This window comes from Trichosurus vulpecula, chromosome 1 (assembly GCF_011100635.1).
Source record: "Trichosurus vulpecula isolate mTriVul1 chromosome 1, mTriVul1.pri, whole genome shotgun sequence".
In the NCBI taxonomy this organism is placed as follows: Eukaryota; Metazoa; Chordata; class Mammalia; order Diprotodontia; family Phalangeridae; genus Trichosurus; species Trichosurus vulpecula.
Genome location: NC_050573.1, coordinates 90,924,481 through 90,952,150, shown reverse-complemented (window position 1 = coordinate 90,952,150; position 27,670 = coordinate 90,924,481). Strand labels below are relative to the sequence as shown.

General features: G+C 35.9%; 1 protein-coding gene across 6 annotated transcripts in view; it reads right to left on the bottom strand.

Moving 5' to 3' along the window:
- The window catches only part of PTK2 (protein tyrosine kinase 2), a 434,883-nt gene that overhangs the window by 302,212 nt on the left and 105,001 nt on the right, over positions 1-27,670 (bottom strand). For 5 of the 6 annotated variants that reach the window (XM_036741072.1, XM_036741073.1, XM_036741074.1 and 2 more), the window contains exon 5: positions 17,157-17,598. The exons of the other annotated variant lie outside the window; for it this stretch is intronic. In XM_036741072.1, the coding sequence (XP_036596967.1) occupies positions 17,157-17,256 (100 nt within the window). In that variant the 5' untranslated portion in view covers positions 17,257-17,598. The remainder of the gene's footprint in view (positions 1-17,156; positions 17,599-27,670) is intronic. 6 annotated transcript variants of the gene reach the window in all.

Sequence of the window (27,670 nt, the reverse complement as noted above, 5' to 3'; positions counted from 1 at the left end):
GAAAGAGAAGGAAGAACAAAAGAAATACAATAATGAAGAAAGGAAGGGGAGAAGTGAAACTTGCTATTTTCTCATGATTGTGGTATGAAAAGTATATAAACATGAAGGAGTGGGGAAATTCTGTGAATCAGGTAAAAGAGATCAGGTGAAATTCACTCTTACTTGAAATAGATAAAGGAGGTTTTAAAACACACACACACACACACACAGAGTTTGGTGTATAAATACAACAAACTCAACAGGGAAACAAACATATATAGGTGGGAGAGATTAAAAGGGAACATAATACTGAAGATGAAAGAGGGGCAAAACACACTTCCTGATTATGAAGGATTAAAAGAAAAAATACATGAAAAGAAGAATCTGGAAACTAAGAGATCCCTATCAATTGTTTAATGGCCGAACAAATTATTCCATGAAATGGAATACTATCACACTATAAGAAACAATGAAGGAGACAATTATAGAGAAACCTGGGAAAACTTTATGAACTGATTTAGAATGAAGTGAGCAGAACCAAGAGAATAATTTATACAATAACAACAACACTGTAAAAACTAGCAACTTAGAAGTACTTGAGAACTCTGATCAATTCAACAATCAACCATGATTCCAGAGTACTCATGATGAGACATGCTCCCTACTTTTTGACAGAGATGTAAGAATGTACGATGAGACATATATGGTTTTGATATGGTCAATGCAGCAATTTATTTTCCTTGACTATGAATATGATACAAGAGCTGTTTTTCTTTTTCCTTCTCCTCCCACCCCCCTCACTCCCGCCAGCTAGGAAGGAGTGAAGGGACAAGAAGAAAAAGAATACAGACTTTGGTTAATTTTTTAAAACTTATTTTAAAATAAATAAGTAAAGCACATAAGAGATCAGAAGAAAATATGAAAGGAATTATAGACAAGCAGGGCAGTTTTGAAATTAATGAAATACATTTAGAATGTATTATATACTTTTTTTAAAGCAAGTAGGATGAAATAGAGATTCATAGATTCATATACAATCCTCTTTTATGTTCTGTGGTATATATGGAACTGCTTCTCTAAAAGGTTTTTAAAAAGGCTATTCTGGTTGTCAAGGCCAGAGGAACTCAGAGTCTGTACTAGCCTGGTGACTGTGAAAAGAGATGTAGCTGAGAAAGTAGAAACTTTAAAAAGCTTTCCAATCTACACAATGTTAGAGTTGTTTGCTAGTCTATATGCTCTAGTATGCCGACATTGGTTAGTGACTGAGCTAAGCCTGCTTGGGTTGGATCTCAGCTTTTTCCATCTTCTGGCTCTCTACAGAACCACAGCTACTATGATTTTTTTTTAAATCCATGGTGTAGGGGTTATTTGAGCTATTTTGTATCCTAGCTCCAGGGCTATCTCAGTTTTTATGTAATTCAGGTCACTGCCATGCAAAAAATCCCTTAGGAAGTATAGATGTCTTTTAAACTATTTTTTTTTCTGGCCTCAGCTGGTTCTCCTTGAATCCATCCTATTCTTTGAGCTCAGATTAAGAAAATGTCACTTCCTTTCAGTCCCAACACTACCTTGGCCACTTCCATATGGGAGAAAACTTCCCTTAACAAGACAAGAGGGGAAAGGTGATACCATCAACTTTTTCCTGTTTTCCGACTAAGTAGCAAACTCTTGTCCTCCCTATAAAAGGAATCATCAATAATTTATTTTATATAGCAAGCTGCTCTCTTACTCCATGTAACATATAATCTCATCTACGTTAAGTCATCTTATAACTTTTCAAAGAAATTAATTGCTCAAAGTGAAAGACGCATGTGCAAACATTTACTTATGCCTATGCCACTGTGAGAAATGCTGATGCTTTCATGTATAGTGTCAAATAAATGGTAACAAGAAGGGAAAATAAGAGACAGGAAATGAAAATAAGTATTCTTATGTCAGAATTTGGATAGAAGCCTGAAAAAAAAATCTATTCCTGTGATTTCAAACTAGGAACATTCTTTTTTTCATTTTCTATACATCTTTCCTTTTTACCCTATTCTCAAAATGTAAAGATTACTGTGTCTGGTAGTCTAGCGAACAGTATAGACTTCCATTTCAGATATGTGTACAATAATTCACACTTAAAGGATTAAAAGTGATCTCGATACAAAATATTCTCAATGTACTTCTGTCATTTTAAGGTATATTATTCTTGTCAAAGATGTAACATTATTTATGAGGTTTTAGCTCATAAATGATAATAAAATCTGTTATGCCACTAACAATCAAGAATTTTCTAGAATATTACCTTGTTGATTTAGAAAACCCAAAAAGAATCAGCAAAACAACTGAAACAAATAGCATTTTTAAAAGTAATTAACAAAATTTTGACATGATATAATCAATGTAATTGTGATCTTCTTAATTAGTGCTTAGAGTAATCCATTTGGAGGAAATTTTTTGTCATGCTGTAGTATACTTCTTAATCTAGTAGATACCGGTGTATGTTATGCCTTTCCTCAATAGTAAGAACATAAGGTAATTTGGGGAATAATTCCCTATTTGACTAGAAGCTAATAAAACTGGAAAGCAGTTTAGCAGAAATTAAATTCAGAACATCTTATGCTGTGTAACAATAATAAGCACAAACCAGGTATATGATCTGAATACTAAAGGTTCAACAATTGTAAGGAGAAGCATTCTTAACCATTCAACAGATAGGAGATTATCACATAAAATAAAAAAGGCATTTTCATAACATGAAATTGAAAGGCTTCTGTATTAATAAAATCAATGCAGCTAGGATAAGAAGAAAAGCTGCCAACTGGGACAAAAATGTGTACATTAAGTATCTCTGACAAGGGTGTGCATGAGTGTATGCATGTGTATTTGTATTTCAAAAGACTCAGTGTAGCTTTAAGTTATTAAATAAATCTTAAACCACACCAAGATTTTTAGTACATCCTATATACACACTCATACATACATACACACATATGGGGGGATAAGCATTTCTATAGTTCCTACTGTGCACCAAGATTGTGCTTAGCACTTTAGAAATATCATTGGATTCTCATAACAACCTGGGAAGCAACTGCTATTATAATCTCTATTTTACAGTTAAGGAAACTGAGTTAGACAAAGGTTAAATGACTTGTCCATGGTTACACAGCTAGTAAATGTCTGAGATTGGATTTGAACTCAGGTCCAGAGCTCTATACACCTGGCTGCCTACTTGATTCCTACTGTTAGATTTTATGTGTGTATATAGGTATAGTATACATACATATATAAAACATTCATCAACACACGTAAAGATTTCTCTAACACAAATATAAAAAATCAAGAGCAATTCCACATGGAAAAGTGATCAAAGGTTATTAATTTTCCAAGAAGAATGACAAAAATACAAACAACTGTATGAAATGTTGTTCTAAATCACTAATAAATAATAACATAAAAGTTTAGGGAGTTGTGGAAAGATAGGCACCTTGCACTGTTGGTGAAGCTGTGAACTGGTTCAACCGTTCTCAAAAGCAACTGGGAATTATTCTAAGAAAGCGACCAAAATAACCAAAACCCCACTGCTAGGCATACAGCCCAAGGAGGCAAAGACAGAAAGTAAGATCCCATATAGATTAAGACATTTATTACTTTTTGTGATAGCAAAGAAAAAGAAACAAAAGCAGATATGGGTTATCTAGATAAATTAAGTATATGAATACAATGGACTATTTATTTACTATGTTATAACTGATGATGAATATGAAGAATTCAGACAAGCATGGGAAGTCTTATATGAATTGACTGAGTGCTCATAAACAGAACCAAGCAAACAATAAATACGATGACAACTAATTGAAATGGAAAGAACAATTACCTAAAGAAACTGAGCACTACATCATAATAAGGACTACACTTGGCCCCAAAGGGATGAGAAAATATAACCCCTTCCATTCTTTACAGAGGTAGAAGAATACAGTTATGAAACATTGTACATACTGTCAGATGAGATATTAGTCTTGCTAATCTGCTTTTTTTCTTTTTCTTTTTAATTTGATAAGGGATGGCTCTGAACAGAGGGGCTGGGGAGTGGAGCAGGTATATTAAGAAATCAAGTTAATATCAAAACCAAAAAGTAATAATAAAAATAATTATTTTGGAAGAAGTGATATGGCCTCAATAAATGGAAGCCAAACTCCGATTAAATGAAAAAAGTTACTGAATAATGGTCCCAGAGAACAGATAATAAAATACACCTTATAGAGAAGTTAAATCATTTTCAGGTATGAATCTAAGGTAAAAATGGAAGATATCAAAAGGAAAGTGGAATAATAACGACCTGAGGAATATGACCCTTTGCAGCTTCCACTGGATGACAGCACTACCCCTTTAACAATGAGAAATTAAATGGCTGCTATCAGAGTATATACTGAATGCTACGAAAATTCTATTTCTATTCAATTCCACAAAGTATTCATTAAGTGTTCGAGGATATGTTATGTGCTTGCTTTAATGTTTGACCTCTTGAAGATGTCCAGTAAGTACTGTCGACAGTGAAATCTGCTTAGGTTTAGGCAGCCTCTATTAGGGATGAAATACTTCCACCTGCAGCATAACCCTGTCCCAACCAATGTCATTTTACAATACTACTCTATCATAACAATATTCCACTAGTCATGAAAAACTACTGAAATATACTTCAGTGGTTATAGTGAGCTCTCTATTCAGCTAGACCTCCCTTTCTACCCATCTCAAAACAACAACAACAGCAAATACTGATGCAACCTTACAAGAGATGGGTGAGAGATGATTCATGAAATGGTGTAGATATTATCCAAATACAGCACTCAGAGATTAAAGTCAGAAACTCAAGTATAGCATTCAATAATTCAGTCTTGTTATTTGTCCTCGTTCTTGAAGAGGACCATGACATCAGGGAAGTGATGCCATGACACGCAGGTGCATTGGGTTTAAGTGATGCAGGGCTATGCAAAGTCACTAGCCTCACTCTCTCCTCCAAAGCCATCTGAGTCCAGTGGCATGATATATATCAGAACAACTAGAGATGGCCCTGGATGCAGTGGGAGATCTAGGCCTTTTTAAGCTAAGGTCTTTAACAGATCTCACTTTGACTGAGGCAATGCCCATTCAATGATTAAATCTAGGTAAAAAATGAGACAGAGGTCTCTATAACTTAGTCAAAAAAAAAAAAATCCGTCTGGGAGGGGAAGACCTGAGGGTTTCTGGCTAAAACAGAAACAAATGCTATTTACATTAATTGAACATGGAGTAAGCTTAAGGAAAAAGCTTAGAAGGGTAAGAATGGACATTCTCCACAAAAAAACAGGGTCAGAAGAACAAAATGAAAGAAGCACAGTGCTCCTGATAATGGCAGTTGACTTCTCTCAAAGAAGTAACCTCAGGCAGTACCATTATATAGTTAGCACTGGCTAGCCAAAACCCTGTCACTCAGCTGAAAGCAAAAAGCTATGAGTTGAGACATGGGTGACCCAACATAGTTAGATAAGACTTCTTCCCAACATCTATTCATTGAAACTTCCACAGTTCCTGAGCAAATATAAAATACTATCTGGCATTCAAAGTCCTTCATAAGCTAGTCTCTCGTACCTTTCCAATCTTTTTACACCTTAAATCTCCCCACCCACCCACCACTAAGTACTCTATAATCTAGTAACTCTAGTCTCCCAGTTGTTCCTAGAACAACATACTCCATTCTCCTATCTCTGGGCATTTTCATTGGTTGTTCCTATGACATGCCTAGAATCTAATCCTAGAAATGTTGTTCCTCATATGCCCAGAAATCTAACCCTAACCCTCCTGCCTTCCCTAAATTCCTTCAAGTTACAGATAAAATTTCATCTTCTACAAGAAGCCTTTCCTGTTTCGCCTTAAAGCTAGTACCTTCCTTCTAAGGATCATCTCCAATTTATCTTGCATATAGCTTGTTTTCATGTAGTCTCCCCCATTAAACTGTGAGCTTGAGAAAAGGGATTGTCTCTTGCCTTTCACTGTATCACCAATGCTTAGGACAGTGCCTAATACATAATAGTAATAAATGCTTATTGACTGACTAACACATGGAGACATATATTGGGGGCAGCTCCTACTCACTCTCCTCAGTAGCCAATTAAGAAACGTCTAGACTTCCTTGAGACTCCCTGTAGAAAAAGAAGGAGTTATGGGAAAGAATATGAGGTAGAGAGTAGGCCAACATTATTAACACTATATAGTTGATCTTTTATAGCATGAATTTTGTCCTTTCGGAACAGATATCTCATCTATAATGCTGTTGCTACAGAACAAACCTCACCAACCCCAAAGTTGTTTCAATCAAAATCATGTTTGGAAGGGTGGGGAGAGAGAATCAAATAAAAATATCAAGTAGGGAATGCCTGTGACTATCTGTAATAACCATGGACATCTGATCTGACAGTAATTGGTAATTAGGTGAAGCTTCACTCTTCTGGTAAACCTTGGGATTCCACACTATTAGAGCTCAGAGGGGAATGCAAGCTTTGAGAAATATATTTGTACTGGCTCTTCTCCCAGCCTGCTGAGAATTTTTTCAGTGTTACTCTGAGTAATGAAATAACAAGCTCTCAACAGAACACTATGTCCAAGGAAGCTTAGATCTGCTCTTTTGGTGACCAGCCCTTTTAATATCATCCATGTAAATCAGTTTTCCCTACTACTTCCCAGAATCCATGCAAATAATATATTCATGGGGAAATAGAAAATCCTTTGGATTTTTTTTTATCTCCAATGAAGGCTGGAGAGATGGAGAAATTACCTCTAAGCAAGTCATTCTGTCAGAAGACCAGACTGGTGGCATGTGACAATCTTCAGGTTCATGTGTGAATCACATGTCTCTAAGGATTCACCAAAATCTACAAGTTAAGTGAGCAAATAGGGGGAGTGGCAGAACTAGTCATACCAGTTTGAAGTAACATAACCAAGTCTATCAATCAATCAAATATTTATAAAGAGCACTGGGATAGGCACTGAGGATACAAATGCAAAGAATGAAATAATCATCACTTCAAATGAGTATTCATTCTAACAGGAAAGACAAATACACATAAAAACACAGACAGTATGAATATAAAGTTAATAGATACACCCATACATACAAAACACACATGTTACATCTAAGTAGTTACGGGAAGAAAGCACTAGCAGTTAGTGGGGAGGGGTAAGGAAAGTGGTGCCTGAGGTGCATCTCAAAGGAGGGGTAGAGTGAGGAGAAGGAACTCTATGAGGCAGAGGTAACAAGGAGGAGCATTGTAGAAGTGAAGACTGGACAATACAAAGGGAGGGTGACATGAGATGAAGTATCATGTATGAGAAACAGAGAAAAAGTCAAGTTTCACTAGATAATGTGGAAGTCACTCAGTCAAGGAACATTTATTGAGCACCTACTATTGGTTAGAAGTAGTAAGGTGGTGCAGTGGAGAGACCATCAAGCCTCAAATCAGGAAGACCTGAGTTCAAATATGGTCTCAGACACTTACAAGCTATGTGACCCTGGGCAAGTCACTTAACCCTGTTTGCCTCAGCTTCCTCATCTATAAAATGAGCTGGAGAAGGAAATGGCAAACCACTCCAGTATCTTTGCCCCAAGAAAACTCCAAATGGGGTCAGGAAGAGTTGGACAAAACTGAATGACTGAATAACAACAAATTTGTCAAGACGCTGTGATATGTAGTGTGAATGCAAGGCCTAGATATGATAGTTCCTAAAAATGTTGGAATTTTGAATCCTCAAGTTTATCTTCTTTATAGTTACCATTCTTAAGAATTCATACAGTTGTAGAATGTAAAAGTTGGATAAGACACCTAAGGTCATCTAGTATAACCAATATTTTAAGAGAAATCACTCTATAACATCTGAACAAGTAATCATCAAACCTTGCCTTGAAAGCTCCTAATGATGGGAAATTCACTACCTCTCAAAATAGCCCATTCCATTTATTATTATTATTATTATTATTATTATTATGAAGAAGAAGAAGCAGAAGAAAGAAGAGGAAGAAGAGGAAGCAGAAGCTATTTGGCTTCATCACGTATTTGGCACATAGAAGATACTCATAATACTTGCTGAGTTGATACTATGCAGTTCAAAGGCACACAGTTCTGTGAACGTGTAGTAGATCATCTTGTGCTGCTGCAGCAGCTTTGATTTTTCAAGGTCCTTGACAAGGAGGTGAATTATGTCAAGTTCATTTTATAGAAGGTCAGAGTCAAAGGTTAATGGCTAAAAGTCTGGAAACCTTACTCAAGCAAACAGACTCTCAGAAGAAAAGAATAAAGCAATTAAAATTCGGTGACTCTTTTAGATAACAAGAAATATTCAAAGTCAAAAGACTGAAAAAAAAAATAGAAAATGTATAGAATTTAACCATTCAAAACTGACCTAAAAATAGACCCAGTAAAAATAATTTTTAAAATCATTGTACTCTCTGAAATTATGACCAAACAAAAAACTTGGATATTGTTTTTCAAGAAATCATAAAACTACCTAGATCTATTAGAAAAAGAGGGCAAATCATCCACTGGAGAATAGCTTAACAGTTATTGGATACTAATGAGATAGAGTATTATTAGGCTGTAAGAAATAATGAAAGGGACAGCATCAGAGAGCTGGAAATACTTTTATGAACCAATACAGAATAAAGGAAGTAGAACTAGGAGAATAATTCTAGTAAGAACAGTATCATAAAAACAAACAACTATGAAAGACCTGAGAACGCTGATCAATGCAATGATCAACCACAATTCCAGAAGACACAAGATGAAACATGCTACCCACTTCCCGACAGAAAGATGATGGACTTAGAGAACAAACTGAGACACATTATTTTTTGGACACACCTAATGTGGAGATGTGTTTTGCTTGACTATACATATTTTTTTACAAGGGCTCTGTGCTTTCTTTTTTCAGTTGGGGAGGAAAGGAAAAGTGAGATGGACAAGATATGAAGACAAATTTTAGTTATTTGGGAAAAAAAAAATTTTTTAAAGGTAAAAAGGGAGGAAGGGAAGGGAACAAGCATTTATCAAGCACCTACTATTTACCAGGCACTGTGCTGAGCTCTTTACAAATTTTATCTAATTTAATTCTCATGATAACACTGGGAATTAGGTACTATCAATATCCTCATTTTATAGTTGAGGAAAGTGAGACAGAAGTTAAGTGTCTTGAGAATGGAAAATACAAAGAATCCACCAATCACCTCCTGAAGGAAACCTTAAACTGCAAATACCCAGGAATATCAAAGCCAAAAAATCCAGAGCTTCCAATAAAGAAAAAATACTGCAAGCAGCCTGAAACAAAAACTTAAAAGTACCAAAGAATGATAATCATGATCACACAAGACTATGCTACAAGTATCATAAAGGTGGAAAAAAATCTTGGAAATAAATACTTCAAAATCACAAGATAAAGGCTTACCTGGAAGAATGAATTAGCCAGCAAAACCGAGTACAATTAAGTGGGAAGAGGGAATCAGACCTTTAATAGAATTGGGGATTTTCAAGCATTCCTGATGAAAGACTAGAATAAGTAGAAACTTTGAAATGCAAACACAGGAGATAAGAGAAACTTACAAAGATAAATACTTGCTGGTAATTAAAGTGTACTAAATCATGAAATGTTTATATTCTAATGGAGGGAAAGAAACAAGTGTCCCTGGAAATTTCACAGTCTAAAAAGGTCACACACAGAGAGTTTAAGTAACACCTAAACACAGACCAAGTACAGTTTTGTTTTATTTTGTTGGTTTTAAGGGAGGAATAAAGGGAAATGATTAAAAAGGAATTTTACTATTTTACAAAATTGTGACATACAAGAAAAAATATACAAACAAGGAGCAAAGTTAAATATGGTTAAATATAAACACACAGAAGTTTTAGTGTAGAAACTAAAGAAAGAAATATGAGGATATAGGGAAAGGAAACAGGGACCTAAAGGTGAGCAAACAGTCCTAAGCAAAACAAATGTCGACTTCTGAGGATAGATCTTAAAGGAGTCAATAAGAGAAAGGCAGTATAAGAATGAGAGGTCAGGGACTGGTTAAAAGAGGAACAGCACAGGAGAAGGAATAGCCTACTTCAAAGATAAAATACTGGTGTTGGGAAAATTCCTACTTTGCTCTACTTCATCTTTTGCAAAGAGGTCCCAGATGGAAAAGAGAAATAAAGGGTAGTCAGATATGAAGAAATAAAACAAGTAATTATCATAATTGTGAATGGGATGAATTCACCCATAAAATAGAGCAGAACAGAAGAATAGATGAGAAAGCAGAAGCCAAGAACATGTTATTTACAAGAAACACACTTAAAACATTAGGATTGACCCAGAATGAAAATGAGAGTTTGGAAGATAATTTATTATGCATTAAATGAACTCAAAAAAGCAGGGATGAAAATCATTTTAGAAAAGGCAACTAACTGTAAAAACTGATATGGTTAAAACATAATTACATTATGCTTACACACAAAAGATATGATGAAAATAATTTATATGTAACCAACTGCATAGCATCTAAATACTTAAAGTTATTTGGATTATACGGAAATTTGACAGCAAAACATTGATAGATGGGGATCTCGACATGGTAATTTTAGAACTAGATAAGCTAAGAAAGTATTGACAAGAAGTTAATGACCTGAATTCGAAAAAAGCTAGATGTGATTATACTTTTGGCAATTATGGAAGGAGAATTAGGATTAGGAACACGAGTGTGTGTGTGTGTGTTTGTTTTTCCTCTCAACGAGTAAATGGCACCCTTTGCAAAAACTGATCATCTACCAGGCATTAAAAACTTTATGTATAAATGCAAATAAGCAGTAAAAATAACATGACCTGTAATGATCACAATGCAATAAAAAGTATAATCATTAAAGTACATTTGAGGAAAACATTCAAATTTTAATGGACACTCCATAGTTTAATCCTTGAGAACTGGCGGGTCAAAAAAAATTATAGAAACAGTAGAAAATTTCATAAAATAAACTGACAAAAATGAAACAACATACCAAAACTTTTGAGATGAAGCCAAAGCAATGAAAAGGTAAAATTTTATGTCTCTAAATACTTTCATCAACAAAAGAAAAAAGAACAGATTAATGAATCAGGCATGCAACTAAAATAACAAAAAAGGAATGAATCAAAAATTCCAGTTAAACAAAAAATAAAAATTTTGAAAAATCAAAGATTTTATGAAAACAAAGGAAACTTGAAATTGTCAAATACAACTAGCTCTTTTTAAGTAATAACATAGATCATTATCTAATCTGATTTTAAAAACTACACAAAGAAAATTAAATTGCCAGTATCAAAAATGAAAAAGGAATATAGAATAAAACATTATTAGAAAAGCTTTTGATCAGTTATGTGCCAACATAAGCTATTTAGATGAAATGGATGGATATCTACAAAAGTATTACTAAACTGAGAACAAGAAATTGAAAATGCAAACAATCTAATCTCAGAAAAAGAAATCAATCTATGAATGACCTTAAAGAGGAAAAATAACCCAGGACCACATGGATTTACAAGTGAATTTTATCAAATATTCAAGGAACAATTAATTGCAAAAAAAAAAAAAATCACAAAAGCTAGGGAAGAGATCCCACCTAACTGCTTCTATAAAACAAATATGACCCTGAGAGTTGAACAAGGGTAGTATAATGGGGCAGGGAGGAGGTGGGGGGGGGAATTGGGGGAGACCTGGAATATCAATGCAAAAATATAAAATGAGATTTTTGCCAACAATGATAGCTAGCACTTGTATTGTAATTTAAGGTTTGCACTTTACATTTTATCTCATCTTATCTTCACAACAATCTCAAGCAGTAGGTGCTATTATTATCCCCATTTTACAGATAAGGAAACTGAAGGAGAGAGCAACTGAGTGACTTAGTAAGGGTTACGCAGCTAGTAAATTTTGAGGCACATGTGAACTTCCTGACTCCAAGTCCACAATTTTATCTACTGTATCCCAGAGTGGACACTGAGCTAGGAATAAAAAGGCTACAACATATCAAAAAGATTTTACACTATGATCTGAGTATAATTTTATGAGTAATGTAGGATCTGACAAAGACAGATGGGATGAGAAAGAATTGATGAGCTGCTATCTGCTTAATAAATGCTTGTGGGGACTGAACTACTGAAGGGAGTACTTACATGGATGAGAGATCAAGGAACCACTGAAGTACCTGAGATTATTAATAACCTAAAGGTTAGGTCTATGCACTTCAGACCAATACAACAGGGGATAGTGTTCTACTATGTATTACCAAATAATGAAGAACAGAAAATTGTGAATCAATATGGCATAGCAGATAGAGGTGTGGATTCAGTTAGGAAACCAAGGTTCTGTAATATACTAGCTGTGGGAACATGGGCATTCACTAAATTTCTCTCAGCCCTAGTTTTCTTATCTGTAAAATGAAGATACTAATACGTGCAGTAATCACAGGGTTGTTGTAAGGCTGAAAGGAAAATAATGTACATAAAACTCCTGTAATAGTCCAAACAAGGTCCCAGGGCTACTTATTTACTTTTGTTCCAGTTTCGTATCTATTTCATACAGATCCGAAAGGAGTCTTTTTTTTTTTTTTTGTAAGGGAAAGGTGGTGCCAAATTCAGCCTACCCAGAGACAGACAAAAGAAGATACTGTTTTTCACACTTGCTAAAATGTTGCTCAATTATTATTTTCCCTTCATAATTTTTTGTTACCAACGACATGAGTTTCTAATTGTTCATTTATCATGCATGATACCTCTTTCCTTATAGTGTACTAAACAGAACTAAGAATTCTTGCTTTGGACTCTACAAAAGCTTTAGTAGATAAATTCCGAAAGACCGAGAGAGAGCCATTCCCCAGAACTAAAAAGATTATTTCTACTCAAAGGAGTAAAGGATCACTGCAGAGAGATTGAGAAGGAGATTTTTCCTCAGTGAAATCCCATTGATCATAATGGAGTGAAATCAGCTTTATGGAAAGGATACAGAGACCTCAGTCAAGCAAGGTCCTTACTGATACCCAATAGCAAAGAGTTAGACTGCAGCCCCTGACTTCTATGGGATAATTGTTGGCTGGGTGATAAAATTTCATACTTCCTTTGTCCCACTCTCCACCTGAATCTAATCCTGAGGTATCATATCAGAATTGACTAATTGAGTCAATTAAATCAGAAGTAAGAACAGTTAACAAGAAGGTTCAGATTGGCTGAGGAAACCAGGTTATCCTATGTAGATTTAATCTATAAAACAGATCAGTTCAAAATCAAAATTATTCAAGCACCTGGTAAAGATTTGAGCACATAGAGAAGAGAGCATTCCAACTAGACCCCCCAGGAGGAATCAACTGACAGAAGAAACAGAAGCCAAGATATCATCTCTTCCTCCCCACTCACAACCTGACCAGAGGAACTTTGAAAGTCCAGGTCTTCCTTTTCCTCCCATAACCATCCTAGCAAATATCTGCGGATCAACTGAATATAATGTCTGCATCAGAAACCAAGGACAAAGTCAATGCAGATTCAAGGATCTAAAAAGAGCCAGCAGAAAAGTTATACCATGGCTCAGGGGAACATCCTGACAACTCCAGCAAAAGTATTTCTCAGAATTGTGAGTTGGTCCTTTGCCCTATGTACTTTAAATTTGAGCCCACTTTCCCCTGGACTCTGTGTAGTGGTAGGAAACTGTGCTCTTAGTTTGGGAGGAGGGATGTTTTGTACCCACTACCTCACCAGAGTAATTAACATAAAGCACACTTAAGTCTAGCTAGCTATTTATTATCTGCCCGTAATTATGATGAGAAGCACACGGGTGAGTGTTCATGATAACCAATCCCTCAGGCTATCTTTTGAACCCTGGCTTTCCTTTGGGGACTTGACTCTAATATATTGTCTGTTTAACTCTGGGCAAGTCATTTAACTCCTTAGTACTGTGGGCAACGCTCTAAGAGTATAACTTGCATGAAAGGTACCAAATGGTATTGGAAGAGGGAGTTTCCTCAAGTAGGAGTTCCCTATTTCAACAGCATCACACGTTCAGTATGATATTCTGATGCATTAACTTCATTTTATTAAATCTGGCTGATTATTCTAGCCTAGTTAGTTCTTTTCGAACCCTAAACATAGTACCTATCCCTTGCAGCCCTGTCATCTGTAAATTTGCTAAGTATACTATCTATGCCTATACAGCCATCATAAATATTCACTGAGGGTCTACTATGTATAAAGTACTACCTATTCAGAGGAAAAGGTGAAATGGTGGAAAATCTAATGTTAAGAGCTTGTATTTTGTCTTTTCTCTCCTTCAGTATTTCTGAAACTAGTTCATTTTCTCCATGAAAGTGAGAAAAAAAATTTTTTTGGCGTTTTAAAGTCAAAGTTGATTCAATATATAGATAGAATGATCTAGTTAGAGAAACTTGTGACACATAAATCTTTCTCCAAAATAACATTATTTCCTTAGTAATGTCTACAATTATCTCTTACAGTCTCGCAAGTCCTTAAAAAGGTGAAACAATACAGTGTCTCTAAAGATGTTTTCAAAATACTCTTAGTAAGCTTTTATTTCTCTTTCAACAGTACTGCAACAGAAACGTACTAACCCCCAAGTACAAGCTGATACATGTACGAAATGAATATTTATTATGAACAGTCACATTTTCCAAATTGTGGAATAGCAAAACTATTTTCTAGGATGCTGGTAATAGTGTTATAGTTCAAATAGTGTTAGTGAAAATACATATATTATTATCTATAGAAATGCCCCACCCCCATGCCCTATACTCCCATAGGTGTGAATGGTCTCTGGTAGGCTGCATTTTGCCAGATTCAACACTGAAAAAGTAGTCTCCAGGGCATGAGTATGAAAGACTTATTCACAAAAAAATTAACTCAGTATATAATGATGAAGACAAGTTCTGGGGATTACTAGTGAAATGCTAGATCAACATAATTTCAAAGAGAGAACTTTAATTTTAAAGAATAAAGAGAAATATACCAGTTGAATTTTTACCTTTTGAATTTTGAACTCTCCCGATAAGTATATTAAGTCTTTTCTTAAAGTGGAGCATTGTTAATTTTCTGAAGGGTTAATGGGATCAACAGTTTGTGAATGATAACATCTGAGGACTATGGAACAGCTTCTACCCCACTACACACAGAGATTTACAATCTTAAAAATCTCTTTTAGTTTCTCTTTACCTAAAAGTTACATTTGGAAAAGGCTACTTCGGCAAATTTGTACCCACCTCTTCCTTTGTCCTTACAGGACAGGAATCAAACCAGCGCACAGATTATGCATGTTCTGTTGTCCTGGTACAAGGCAGTAAAACGAGAAGGGCAAGAGGAAGTTTACTAGAACTGTATTTGTTATGCGATCACTGAGGAGGCAGTGTGATTAACCTCCAAGAAAGGGGCGGGGTTGACAGGAGCCTTGCATTGTCAGAGCCACCTCTTGTGGCCAATCCAAAAGTAGCAATAGCCTACACAAGAGACAGAGCCAGGCCTATTTGTGAAAGCAGGTCTGCCAAATGTCCTGAACTGTAGGAACAACCTCAAACTTCTGGTATCTTAAGATTCTACTTTTTCCAAAAATACTTTCCATTTAAAAAAATTATTCATGTGTTTGAAAGCTAACAAGGTCAGGCTCAAATTAGTGTCTTCTCAGTAGACGGGAAGCCTCACTCTCTCTGGACTCTAAAAGTTTGGTACTATTTCCAACAGCTCCTGGAGTAACAAGAAAAAAGAAACCCTAGCATTTGGTTAAACTAGTTCAAATTCTGGGCCTGCTTGATGTGTCGATTGAGAATCTAGCCTGTGCCACAAAAACTAAACTGAATGTTCTCAAACAATGGGCAGGAATTATGCAAATAAAAGGCTTGCAAAAGTACCACAGTTTTGACATGTGGAACCCCCATGGTCCTCTAAGGAGACTCCACTAGCTTCATTGAACCACAGTAAATGATAATGAAAAGCATTTTTTAAAAAAAACATATGAGAAACTTCAATTTTTTTTAAAAAGACACCAAAATTAATGGGTCCTTTTCTTTTTGTGCCCAATAATTAACCCAATGTAATTTTAAAATTTACATATTAGATATTACACCACATTCATGTGGTACATAAACAAATGTGTTTTAAATGTTTAAAAGCCAGACAAATTTCAACATCCAAATGGATAAAAATTACTACTGGATAAATCAGAAGCATCAAAAGGAAAATTAACAGTTAGGAGCTAACATTTTAACACCCTAGCTGGGGGATAGTTTTTTTCACTAAACTAAAAGCTAGGTGGAATCAAACTATAACTCTACTTATAACTCTGCAACAGGGCTTATTCCAGTGCACTAGCTTTTAAAAATCTAACTTGAGATGGGGTTGTCTTGACATTAAGTATATACGTATGTTTGAAATAATCCATGTTTATGAGAAATGTTTTATCTAAATCCTCCGTAAAGGACCATCTTTGCTAAGGCAGATTTTTTTTTTCTATTAAGGTAAAGCAGTCATATATTCCACCCTTTGGGGTTTTCTTCTTAGTTACATGGCATGGAATTTCCCACATAATATTTTAAACAAATATGCCCCAAATGTTGCTTGGAACACACAACCAAGAAACTGTTTTTATTTCCTTAGAATTAATTTAAATTTTTAAATGAAGTGAAAAAATTTAGGAAAGTAGTAGAATAATACTGCATCTCTGACTCAATAATTATAAATCCATTTTGCCATCATACAAATTACAAAGTATTATATATATATGGATTACCTGCCACTAAAGGTTACCAACTTTAAAACCATAAGAAAAAAAATTAGGAAGAGAAGTTTTCATCCTATTTTAATTAAACTAGCCATTTCTTTTTCTTGAAAACTTCCACAAAAACACAATGGAAAATTAACAAGATAAAAATGATATGACAAAGTTAAACAAAGAGAAAGTACAAATTATAAAAGAATAAATGTTTACTCATTTAAACATTTTAACAACCATGAAAGAACAGCCAGTTTATAATTGCAAACTCTCTCCTAATTTTTAGTTTTCTCCTTTTGGAGATAATTTCTTGAAAAGAAAAACCTTAAGAGCCCTTTCCATGCCAAAATACAATTTCAAAACAATAAAAAACAATAGATTTTAAAATTATTTATACCTTTAGCCCAGCATATTGGAAATGGGCTACAGCCGCTTTTCTCCATATAGATAGCACCTGCTGGTTTCAGGGCCGGTTGGCCAGCCAGTTCCAACAACATACACACAATTGTATAGAGATCAAGCCAGGATTCAGCATACAAAGTCCCAATTCAGTGCTCCAATAGTATTTGCTCCTGTAGGGGGGCTGGATAGCTAATCACTTGAATGCATTCAATCCACAAGCAAGGCTAAGCTTCCCCTACATTTGTTCCTGTTTGGATAGTTTGCATCGAAATTTGGTAGGTATCACTTCTGTAACATTTTCCAGCAGCAGGAAGAATGCTTTTCAATTACAGAATCTTCTTATGCGTCCGCAATTTGAAACACAGACCATCCTTGCCAGAGTGAGCTACTGAACAGAATGCAACCAGCTAGTAATGTGACCGTGTGGGTCTGTATTCCTAGATTCATTCAGGAAGGGTGGGAGGGAAAGGGGAAGGAGGGAGAAAGGGGAGGGAGGAGAGAGAGAAGGAGATTAGAAAGCACCTTATTAATATGCTAATCTCACCCTTCTGTTCAATTCACCCAGCAGACTCCTGTTTACAAAACTGACAGCCTATTCCAAAATTGACCGAGCTGCAAATCAAGCTTGACCCAGGTCAGGTTTGTATATGGCTCTTTAAGCCATTTTTGTTGTTGTTCTCAATTTCTTGCCTCTAACATTTTACCAAACCATTCCTATATTAATGCAGTTAAAATAATTACCCAGATCAACAACTGGAAAAATAAAACAGAAAAGCTAAAGATTTCTGATACCAAATTATTTTCTGTCAAATTGACACTTTCTCCATAAATGTAGCTTAACAAAAAATGAAAAAGCAAATAGCTATGGCAGCTACATTCTTGTTGAATTATCCTAGAGAATACTGATGGACTCAACATACTTTTTTTTTCTAATCTCCTAAACAAAATATGATTGAGGGTTGAAATCATATACAGAGTAAGACAGCAAAATGTCCTCACAATCAGTACCACAGCTAGCTCCCCTCCTAAGAACAACTTACTTTTTTCCATTCAAACTGGGAGAAGACAAAGGTCATCTTTAAAAATGTAAGTATCTAAAAACATTCCACTTCAGCTGTAAGAGAATAAATAACTAGGAACTTTGTGTCCTCACTCTTCAGATTTATGTGATACAAAGTCATACTATGTATATCAAAAATTTGCCTAATACAAGGAATATCAATGTAATTATTTTTTTTAGCATAAACCTACAAACTGGACAGCTTTCAAATTCTGGAAATAGTGTCTAGGTGCCTGTAAACAAGTCACAAAATCTTTTGTTTCAGTAATATCTCTGTATCAAGGTATCACAGTAAAAGCACTGTCAAAATAAAAAAGGAGAAAGACGGTTAAATTTTGTTTATGCCTTAACCACCTGATCTCTTAAAAGAAAATACAGATAATTATCAAGAGGACTTTAAGAGAATAAATTCATTAACGTCTGCAAAGTACAGGGGGAAAAAAAGGACTTACATAAATTCTAACTAGAACTGAGGATGCTCACAAGGTTGGCCAATGTTGCCTAACATCTGCTTTATTTTAAAATATGCATGATTAGCCACTCTTGACCATGGTTTTGTCCTAGCTAGCCTACTGTGCCTTCAAGGCAACTAACACCAGCAGTCAGAGCTGCAAGTGACTTCTAATGTCCTAGTGAAAAGGCACCATTTGTTAGTCTGAACTCTGACCTCTGACCTCAGGCAGCTTTGGTGAGTGGTAACGGAAAAACAGCAAGCCAAGAATTAAGCAGAAGAAATAAGCAGATGGGTCTACTAGAGTAGTGACTTTTATCAGGCTTTTTTTACTAGTAAGTAAGGAGGGAATGTAGTAAGTTCTGGTCTACAAAAGACCCTTGCCACTATCAGAAGGATAAAGCAGAGAGCAATGATGCAGAACCGGGCAGCTGAATTAGCCCAATGAGAACACCCTTATATCCGATTTGAACCATTACCTGGGCACAGAGTTCTGATAAACCAGGCCACAGTCAACCTAATTTGGAAGTAATTTAGGTCCTGTAGTTAGAGGGGCCCCACAGAACTGGCCCCAGTTGGCTGAGAACCAACCAATTGGGCCCGCTGCTGAAGCCGTCCTAAAGCCCCAGGGCATTTAAATAAAAAAAAGGCTGCAAAATGACTGGAAAGGCAGGTTTGCTTTCTCCCAACTACCTACATACATGACGTCCAAAAAAACTCTTAGTGGGGTTTTAAGAAGTTCACAACTGCTTTAAGACTTTCCCCTGTGTATAAGGAGTCTTGCTTAAGTCAGGTCCAGTACAACAACACATGCCTAGCCTTGGCTGGGTCTTTGCTTCTCTGGATTATCTGTGCTTTTTTTTTTTTTTTTTAGTCTTATCTTTTTTTCCCGGGAATATACAAGCAACCAGGAAAACTGAAAGAATACTAGAAAAAGGCCAAAAGAAAAAAAAAGATTGTTTACGTCAGTGATATCAAACTCAAATAGAAATATGGGGACCACGGATCTATTCGTAAGGTTCCCTATGATAGCATACTGACAAGTTTTAAAATATGTTATCTGTATTTTATTGTATTTTTATTTATTTTCTAAAAAAATTTCTGAATTCTATTTTAATCTGGTTCTGGCTACACTCAAGAGTGTTGTGGGCTGCCACTCCTGGTCTACAAAGTAGACATTTAATAGATACTTATTAATTCAGAAAGTCGAGTGAAAGCTGAGATTAAATGTATATGTTCTCTGCAAAACCTTATGCAACACTGGTTTCTCTGTCCATTCCTGGGGCAAGGCATTTTCGTTTGTAGAGACCTCAGACATTTACTAGCTGTGTGACTCTGGGTAAAGTACTTCATTTCTGTCTCAGTTTACTCAACTGTAAATGGTAATAAGAAGAGCACTTATCTCCCCGGGTTGTTCTAAAGTTAAAATGAGATAATTTCTAAAGCACTTAGCACAGTGCCTGGCATAAATAAACACTTATTCCCTTTCCCTCATAATCCAAAATACTCAGAGTTCCAACTCAAGAGCTGAAAAAGATGTCTACACAACGGTGGACCTAATACCAAAAATGAAACAAAAAAGCATTTGACTCAATCAAAAGAACTGCATTTGCATCTGGGCTTTATTACTGTTAGCTGTGTGACCTTAGACAAGTCACTCCATCTCCATGAATCTAAACCATCCTGATTCATAAAAAGGGGATATTTGTAAAATCTACTTCCCACACTCTACTCTATAGTATAGAGTACTATAGAACTGTGCTACTACATTGTACAGTACATGCTTTTACATATATGATCTTAGTTGAACCCAGAGAGAAAGAACAGCTATTATTATTGCCATTTAATAAACGGGATATTGCTAGGGCACAATAAAGGGCTACCGGCAAGGCAGCCAGCAAGTTATTGACATCCACACAAACATACAACGCCTTATCATACTCGCTTTTAAAAGGAAATTTAAAAAGGAAAATTAAAAAGACTGAAAACAGTGAGAAAGTATCATCTATTTATACTGCCAAAGTTAACTATCCATTAGTATGGCTAAGTATCATGAACTACGTTCAAATCCACCTGGGTTCCTTTTTGAGTCTGAAAGGAAGAATGTCCTTCCATTTTCCTTGGCACTTGTATCAGCACTGATGTTATTTTCCTAATATTAACAATGTCACAAGGTTACCTTCTTTAAGACAAAAAAAAAAGCATACCAGATGATATTGGAAGTCAGCTGGCTGAAAACCAAGATGAAAGGAACAGAATGCAGGGGAAAAGAAGAACATTATTAATAAGGACAGAAATTAAAACTGTATCTCATCATGGTATTTATGGATAACCCACAGCTAAATATACACTGCAACATTAGTGACATGGGTTCAATTCAGGTTCTGAATTCATTTCAATTCAATGCAACTCAAATCAAGTCAATAAATGAGTCCCCATGAAAAGGACAGAATGAGATTATATATACTTTCACTGAAATAAGTAGGGGGCAACTCTTGTTTATGAAGTCTTATTTCTGTCAGTGGTACTGCTATTCATTCCATGTCCCACGCTAGAAACTTTGATCTACTGAATCTCCTCCTACTTGTAAGACCATTTCTCCATCTCCCTAAAAGGTACATCATTCTTCTCCTTAGTGTGGGTATCCCCCAAAGAACTGTCCTCTGCCCTCTTCTCTCTTTGCCATCTGTAAATAAGTGATTATCAAATTTATTCCAGTTATATAATATCTCACCTGAGCTTCAGGCCAGGCTTTCAAACTGCCTAATGGGCATAATCTGGCTATCCTACTAACCTTTCAAACTCAAAATATCTAAATCTGAACTCATTCCACCAAAAAGACTGTCCTTCATGCTATTTCAAATGATGGCACTACTGCCTTTCTCAGTCAATCAATAAGCATTTATTAAGTGTTTGCTATGTGCCGGACACTGTACTGGATACATAAAGATAAGCAAAAGATAGTCCCTGATCTCAAGGAGCTCACAGCTTACAGGGCAACGATGGAGACACCATGCAAATAACTTTGTATAAACAAAACATATTCAAGATAAATTAGAGATAATCAATAGATGAAGGCACTAGTATTAAAGCAGGAGGTAGGGGAGTCATAAGTAGGGCTCAAAACATCTTAGTCACCATATTCCTTCATTCTAAAGAGACATTCTATCAGGGCTATGCATTCTAACTCTACTACATCATCTGTACCCAACTTTCCATTTGTATTGCTACCAAGCCTAATTAAAGTTATCATCACCTTTCACCTGAACTACTTACAATAACCTCGTAAACTAGTCTCCATTTCCAGTCTCTCTTCTCCAATATTATCACAGTGCCTGACACATCCAAAGTGCTTAATAACTGCTTTACCCAAGTGCTTCATGTATCCATCCAATCTATCTTTGATGCAGCAAGCAAAATCATCTTTCTAATGAAAAGGTCAGCTGCCTATTAAAAAAAAAGAAATTCAGTAGCTCTCTATTTTTTACAGTGTAAAATATAAACTCCTTAGCTTGACAATGAAAGCATCAGTGCCAAAATCTGGCTTCAGTATCCCTTTAAGCTTCATTTCACATGATTCACTTTCACATTTCAGCCAAACTAGACTACTAGATGTTCCCCAACATTTTCTAGTACTGTCCAACTGATAAAAAAACGACCACAGGCATCATAAGATTTAATGACATAGGACCCATGACTAGAATATGGAAGAATCATGATAGATGTCGTGAAGATCAGTGTAGATACAAACAAAAGTGATGTCAGAGTATAATACAGATCAACTGGACAGAAAGAAGAAATATGTAAATTCAAGAAACAATCACAAGCTTGGCACTAAGGCATGTGTAATGTGGAAACTTCAGCTATCAATTACATAGATATCTGCTGGAGCTCCCTCTAAGGCAAACACAGAACTAAAAATTCTGTGGCTTTCCTTAATAATAATTTTATCTCTCAAAAAATAGAGAAAGCAATGCAGGGAATTACCATTCTTGGTTCACACCAATCATAAAGACATGGTTGTGTAAACTGAAATTATAAGAATCTTGGGAACAAATTAGCAATGAATATTAAAATTTACAATAAAGGAAATGAAAGGCAGGCATGGTTTGAGATTCAAAGTTATTATGAAAGCAGATTTCAAGCAGTTCAATAAAAGAAAGGTAAGAACTCATAGTGTAATAATGTCCAAAGGAAATTAGCCCAACAGGGATGGGAAGCTCAAAAGAATGAAATATTGAAGATACAACAAAAAATAATTCTGATGAGGAAGAAAAGGTAGAATTGCCTGAAGAAAGAGAAGAAGATGGACCAACCAATTTGGATTTTTAGCAAGACATGTAAAGGAGATGGACATAAGTGCAGGTAACAGAGGATAAACAAAAAGAAGTCCTATATGTACAATTTCAGGTGTGTTATAGATCACCAAGCTTAACCTGATAAGGAAACTAAGGACAACAAAAAGGGTTGTCGTGGGGGTTTTGTTAGTTATATCATGAGAAAAGAGGAAGATCAAAGAAAGGATAGGACCACTACACAAGGTAGATGAGATGTTCATAACAAATGAGAAGACAGAATAACTTTCATTTTTTCTGCCAAGGAGAATAATATTCGAACTTAAAACGACAGACTATAATAGACAATGGGACATTAATATCTAAGAAAAGTAGGAAAATAGCAAGAGTAATAATGCCATTGATGAGCTTAAATCCACTAGGCCTGGAAAAACTATTCTTCATCAGAGTACTGAAAGAATAAATGATGTAAGTGGTGATCCCTTGTGAGTGAACATATAGAAAGGAAGAACTGTTAAAGGTGTGGAGAAAGGCAAATATTACCCCAATTAAAAAAAAAAAAGGAAGAGATTAGAATATACAATCCAAAGGCCAGTAAATTCGATTCTTTCAAAATTTCTAGATGACATTATTAAAGAAAAGATGACCAAATACTGACAGTTTTCTGAGTCCTCATCTTTCTTGACCTCTCAAAGGTACCCAGAAAAGCAGTCCTAATTTTTCCTTGATCTTCCTCTTTACCTAGATAAAAACTTTAAAAATATTTTTCTTAACTTTTTCCACATTCTCAGCTTTAGTTAGCATTCCTGAGCCTATTCATAGAGGACTGTGCCAAATTTTTATATTCATCCTTTGTTGTTTTCCCTTGCTGCCATTTTCTATACTTGTCTTTTAAGAAATCTAACTTATCTGATTTCCCTGCACATCCATATACCATCTCTTTGGATGACAATGTATGTTCTTCCTCTTCATAAATGTTTCTTGTTGTGTCTTTGGAATTTCATATTTGAGAGCTTCTGATGTATACTGAGGCTTACTTATCCAGTAGAATTTCCCAAATTCAAGAATACATTTCAGATTATGTATTGTTTTCCTCTTCCCAATCACAAAGCCAAAGATAGAACAGTTCTTCTTCCTAAAGTTCCCACCACTACCAACAAAGAAGAAACAATGGAACATGATATTCTTTGCACCTTTCATTCAAATGAAGGAAATGAGCAATAAATAGTGTTATTCTTATTTTAATCAAAACTAAAAGACAAAACAAAGTTGCATCTAAAGGGAAAAATGACCTACAATTTCCCCAATAAAGGAATCTGCACAATTGAATTAAATATACATCCCAAGAGCAATAAGAAAAATAATTTTATAGGACATCTGGTTATTTGACCTCGTGGTAGGTATCCCTAATGACCACGAGCAAAAAGGCCAACACACTGGCAACAGCTATAGCTTTTGCACCAATTGTCTGTAGCAGACAAAGAAATGGGGAAATTCTATGAAGAACCCCATAAAATTTTCCACACCAACTGACTTCAATGCAAAAGTGGGCAAAGAGGAAGACGGCAAAAAAAAAATAGGGTTCTATTTTATGTAACTAAAGGCAAGAAGACCTAAAGACTACACAAAAGTTTCATGCTTACATATCAAAAATAAGGAGAAGGGAAAAGGATAGGACTTACTATGTATCGGGCACTGTGCCAAGTACTTTTATAACTATTACATCATTTGATCCTCACAACAAACCTGTGAGATAGGTGCTATTACTATCTTCATTTTACAGTTGAGGAAACCAAGGCAGACAGTGGTTAAATGACTTTCACAGGGTATCATAGGTAGTAAGTGTTTGAGGTTGGATCTGAACTCAGTTCTTCCTGACTCCAGTCCCAGTGCCCTATCAACTATCCAACAAGCTACCTCTAAAGAACGTATTCAAGCAAAAAGTTGGAAGGTGCAATATACAATGAAAACCAAAAATTGCCAAAATGTGTGTGTGCGCATGCGTGCATGCACACACACACACACACATCTCACCAGACAAGAGACAACTGGTTATCAAAATCTGTAAACAGTCAGAACACATTTGTTAGAATAAAAATAAAAATCAAAGTAATCCTACCAGAAGGAAAAGATAAGAAGAAAATATAATAGGTAATTAAGTCTCCAGCCTCAACTATTTGAAAAAGTAAATGACACCAAATAAAGGAATCAACAGTATTACTACACCCTACAGAAGTATAACAAATAGAAAGCAACTGTCACAATGAGAAGGCCAAAATAATAAAAAACACCCCAGTCTTCAAATATTTGATCTACTTGCTAAGTAGAGAGGCAAGGAAGGCCAGAACTAAGGTGGTAACTGCGTGAATGGAGAGAAGGGGATCAAGATACAAGACATGTTGTGGAGGTAAGACTAGACAACTTATGAGAAAGAGAGGAATCCAGGAAAATACAGAGATTATGAACCTGAGACACTGGAAGGATGGTAGTGCCTTTGGGATTTTTTTTAAAAAGGAAGTTTAGAAAAGAAGAAGGTTTAGGAGGAAAGATAATAGCCTATTTTAGACAGACCGAGTTTAAGATGCCCCTGAACATCCAGTATGAAATGTCTAACAGGCAGATGAAATATGAGAATGAGGGTTGTGAGAGAGATTAGGGTGAGATAAATAGACCTGAGAGTCACATGTATCAAGATAGCTGAACCCAGAAGAGTTGGTGAGGCTACAAAGAGAATAAAGAGAAAGAAGAGAAGAGAAGAGGGCTCAGAACAGAGCCTTGGGGAACACTCACAGTTAGGCAACATGTTGTAGATAATGAGGCAGCAAAGGTGACTACAGAGTTTAGACAGGTAGAAGCAAACTAGGAGATAGAGTAGAATCATAAAAACCCAGAGAAGAAAGAGTACATAGAAGAGAGAGATGTGGTCAACAGTTCAAATGCAGCAGGACTGGGACTGAAAAAAAATACCATCCTGTTTTGGCAACTAGGAGATCACTGGTAACTGGAGAAAGCAGTTTCAATTTCATGATAAGGCTGAAAGCCATACTGTAAAGGGCTGAAGAACTACTTGTCTGTGTGCATGTTGCATTTTTACCTAAAGTAGAATATGAGTTCCTTGAGAGTAGAGACTTCTAAAAAAAATCTGTCTTTTTTCCCAGTGGCTAGACAAGCATAGGTTCACATGATATGTGCTCAATATACCCTTACTGAGATGAATGGTACCTGCCTCACTCATAAGGATACTGTGGGGTCAAGAGGCACATTTAGACTTTCCATAAGGAAAAAGTTCTAACAGTTAACCCTAGAATAGAACAGGCTGAAATGTGAAATAGTGAATTCCTGCTCCTTAAAGGTCTTCAAGCAAAGACAACATGTCAATAATACATTGGAACACTGATGCCTTGTTGGTGGAGTTGTGAACTGATCCAACCATACTGGAGAGCAATTTGGAGCTATGCCCAAAGGGCTATAAAAATGTGTGCATACCCTCTGACCCCTCAATACCTCTTCTAGGTCTATATCCCAAAGAGATCATAAAAATGGGAAAAGGACCTACATATACAAAAAAATTATGTAGTGGTGACCAAGAATTGGAAATTGAGGGGATACCTATCAACTGGGGAATGGCTAAACAAGTTGTGGTATATGAATGTAATGGAATACTATTGTACCATAAGAAATGATGAGCAGAAAAACCTGGAAAGACTTACATGAACTGATGCTGAGTGAAGTGAGCTGAGACAGGAGAACACTGTAGGTAGTAACAACAACACTGTGTGATGTCGCTCTTCTCAGCATTACAAGGATCTAAGACAACTACAAAAGACTCATGATGAAATGCTATCCACATCCAGGAAAAGAACTATGGAGTCTGAATGCAGATCAAAGCATATTATTTGCTCTCTTTTTTTTTTTGTTTCTTCTTTCTCATGGTTTCTCCCATTAGTTCTAATTCTTCTTTACAACATGACTAATGTGAAAATGTTTAGTATGAGTGTATATGTAGAGCCTATATCAGATTGCATACCATCTTGGGGAAGGGGGAGGGGAAAGGACGGAGGATGAGAAAATTTAGAACTCAACATCTTATGGAAGTGAATGTTGAAAACTAAAAATAAATTAATTAAAATTTTAAAAAGAACTATGCCTGCCAGCCCAAGAGAGTACTGAAGGTAGAGAGCAGCTGTGTGTGTGCAGAAGTGGGGAGAGGTATTCATTTCTCCCTCATCATTACCAACAAATGGTATTGGTCATTGCATACTGCAACCAAGATAGTCATCTAGTAGAAGATACTATATCCAGCAGGGGACAGAGAATCGAGAACTGGAAGTTCAAAAAAGCAAGATCTCTGGCAGCAAAGAAGAGAGACAACTATGGAAAAAAGCGGGAACTAGCTAGATGAGGACAAGCCCAGGGGACCCAGATGAGTAACGCACACAGCACATATGCTGCACCAAGGACGGAAGCAGGTATGTGCTATAGTGTATAGAGTGCTGGACAGAGAATCCAGAAACCAGCCTCAGACATTTACTAGCTCTATGATTTTAAAAGTCACTTAACTGCTGCCTGCCTCAGTTTCCTCATCTGTAAAAATGAAGATAAGGACAGCACCTACCTCCTAGGGTTGCCATAAGAAGAGCAGCATGAAGTCCTACTAAAAGAAGGACACTGGGGCCCTGCAAGTAGTTGAGGCATAAGGTGCC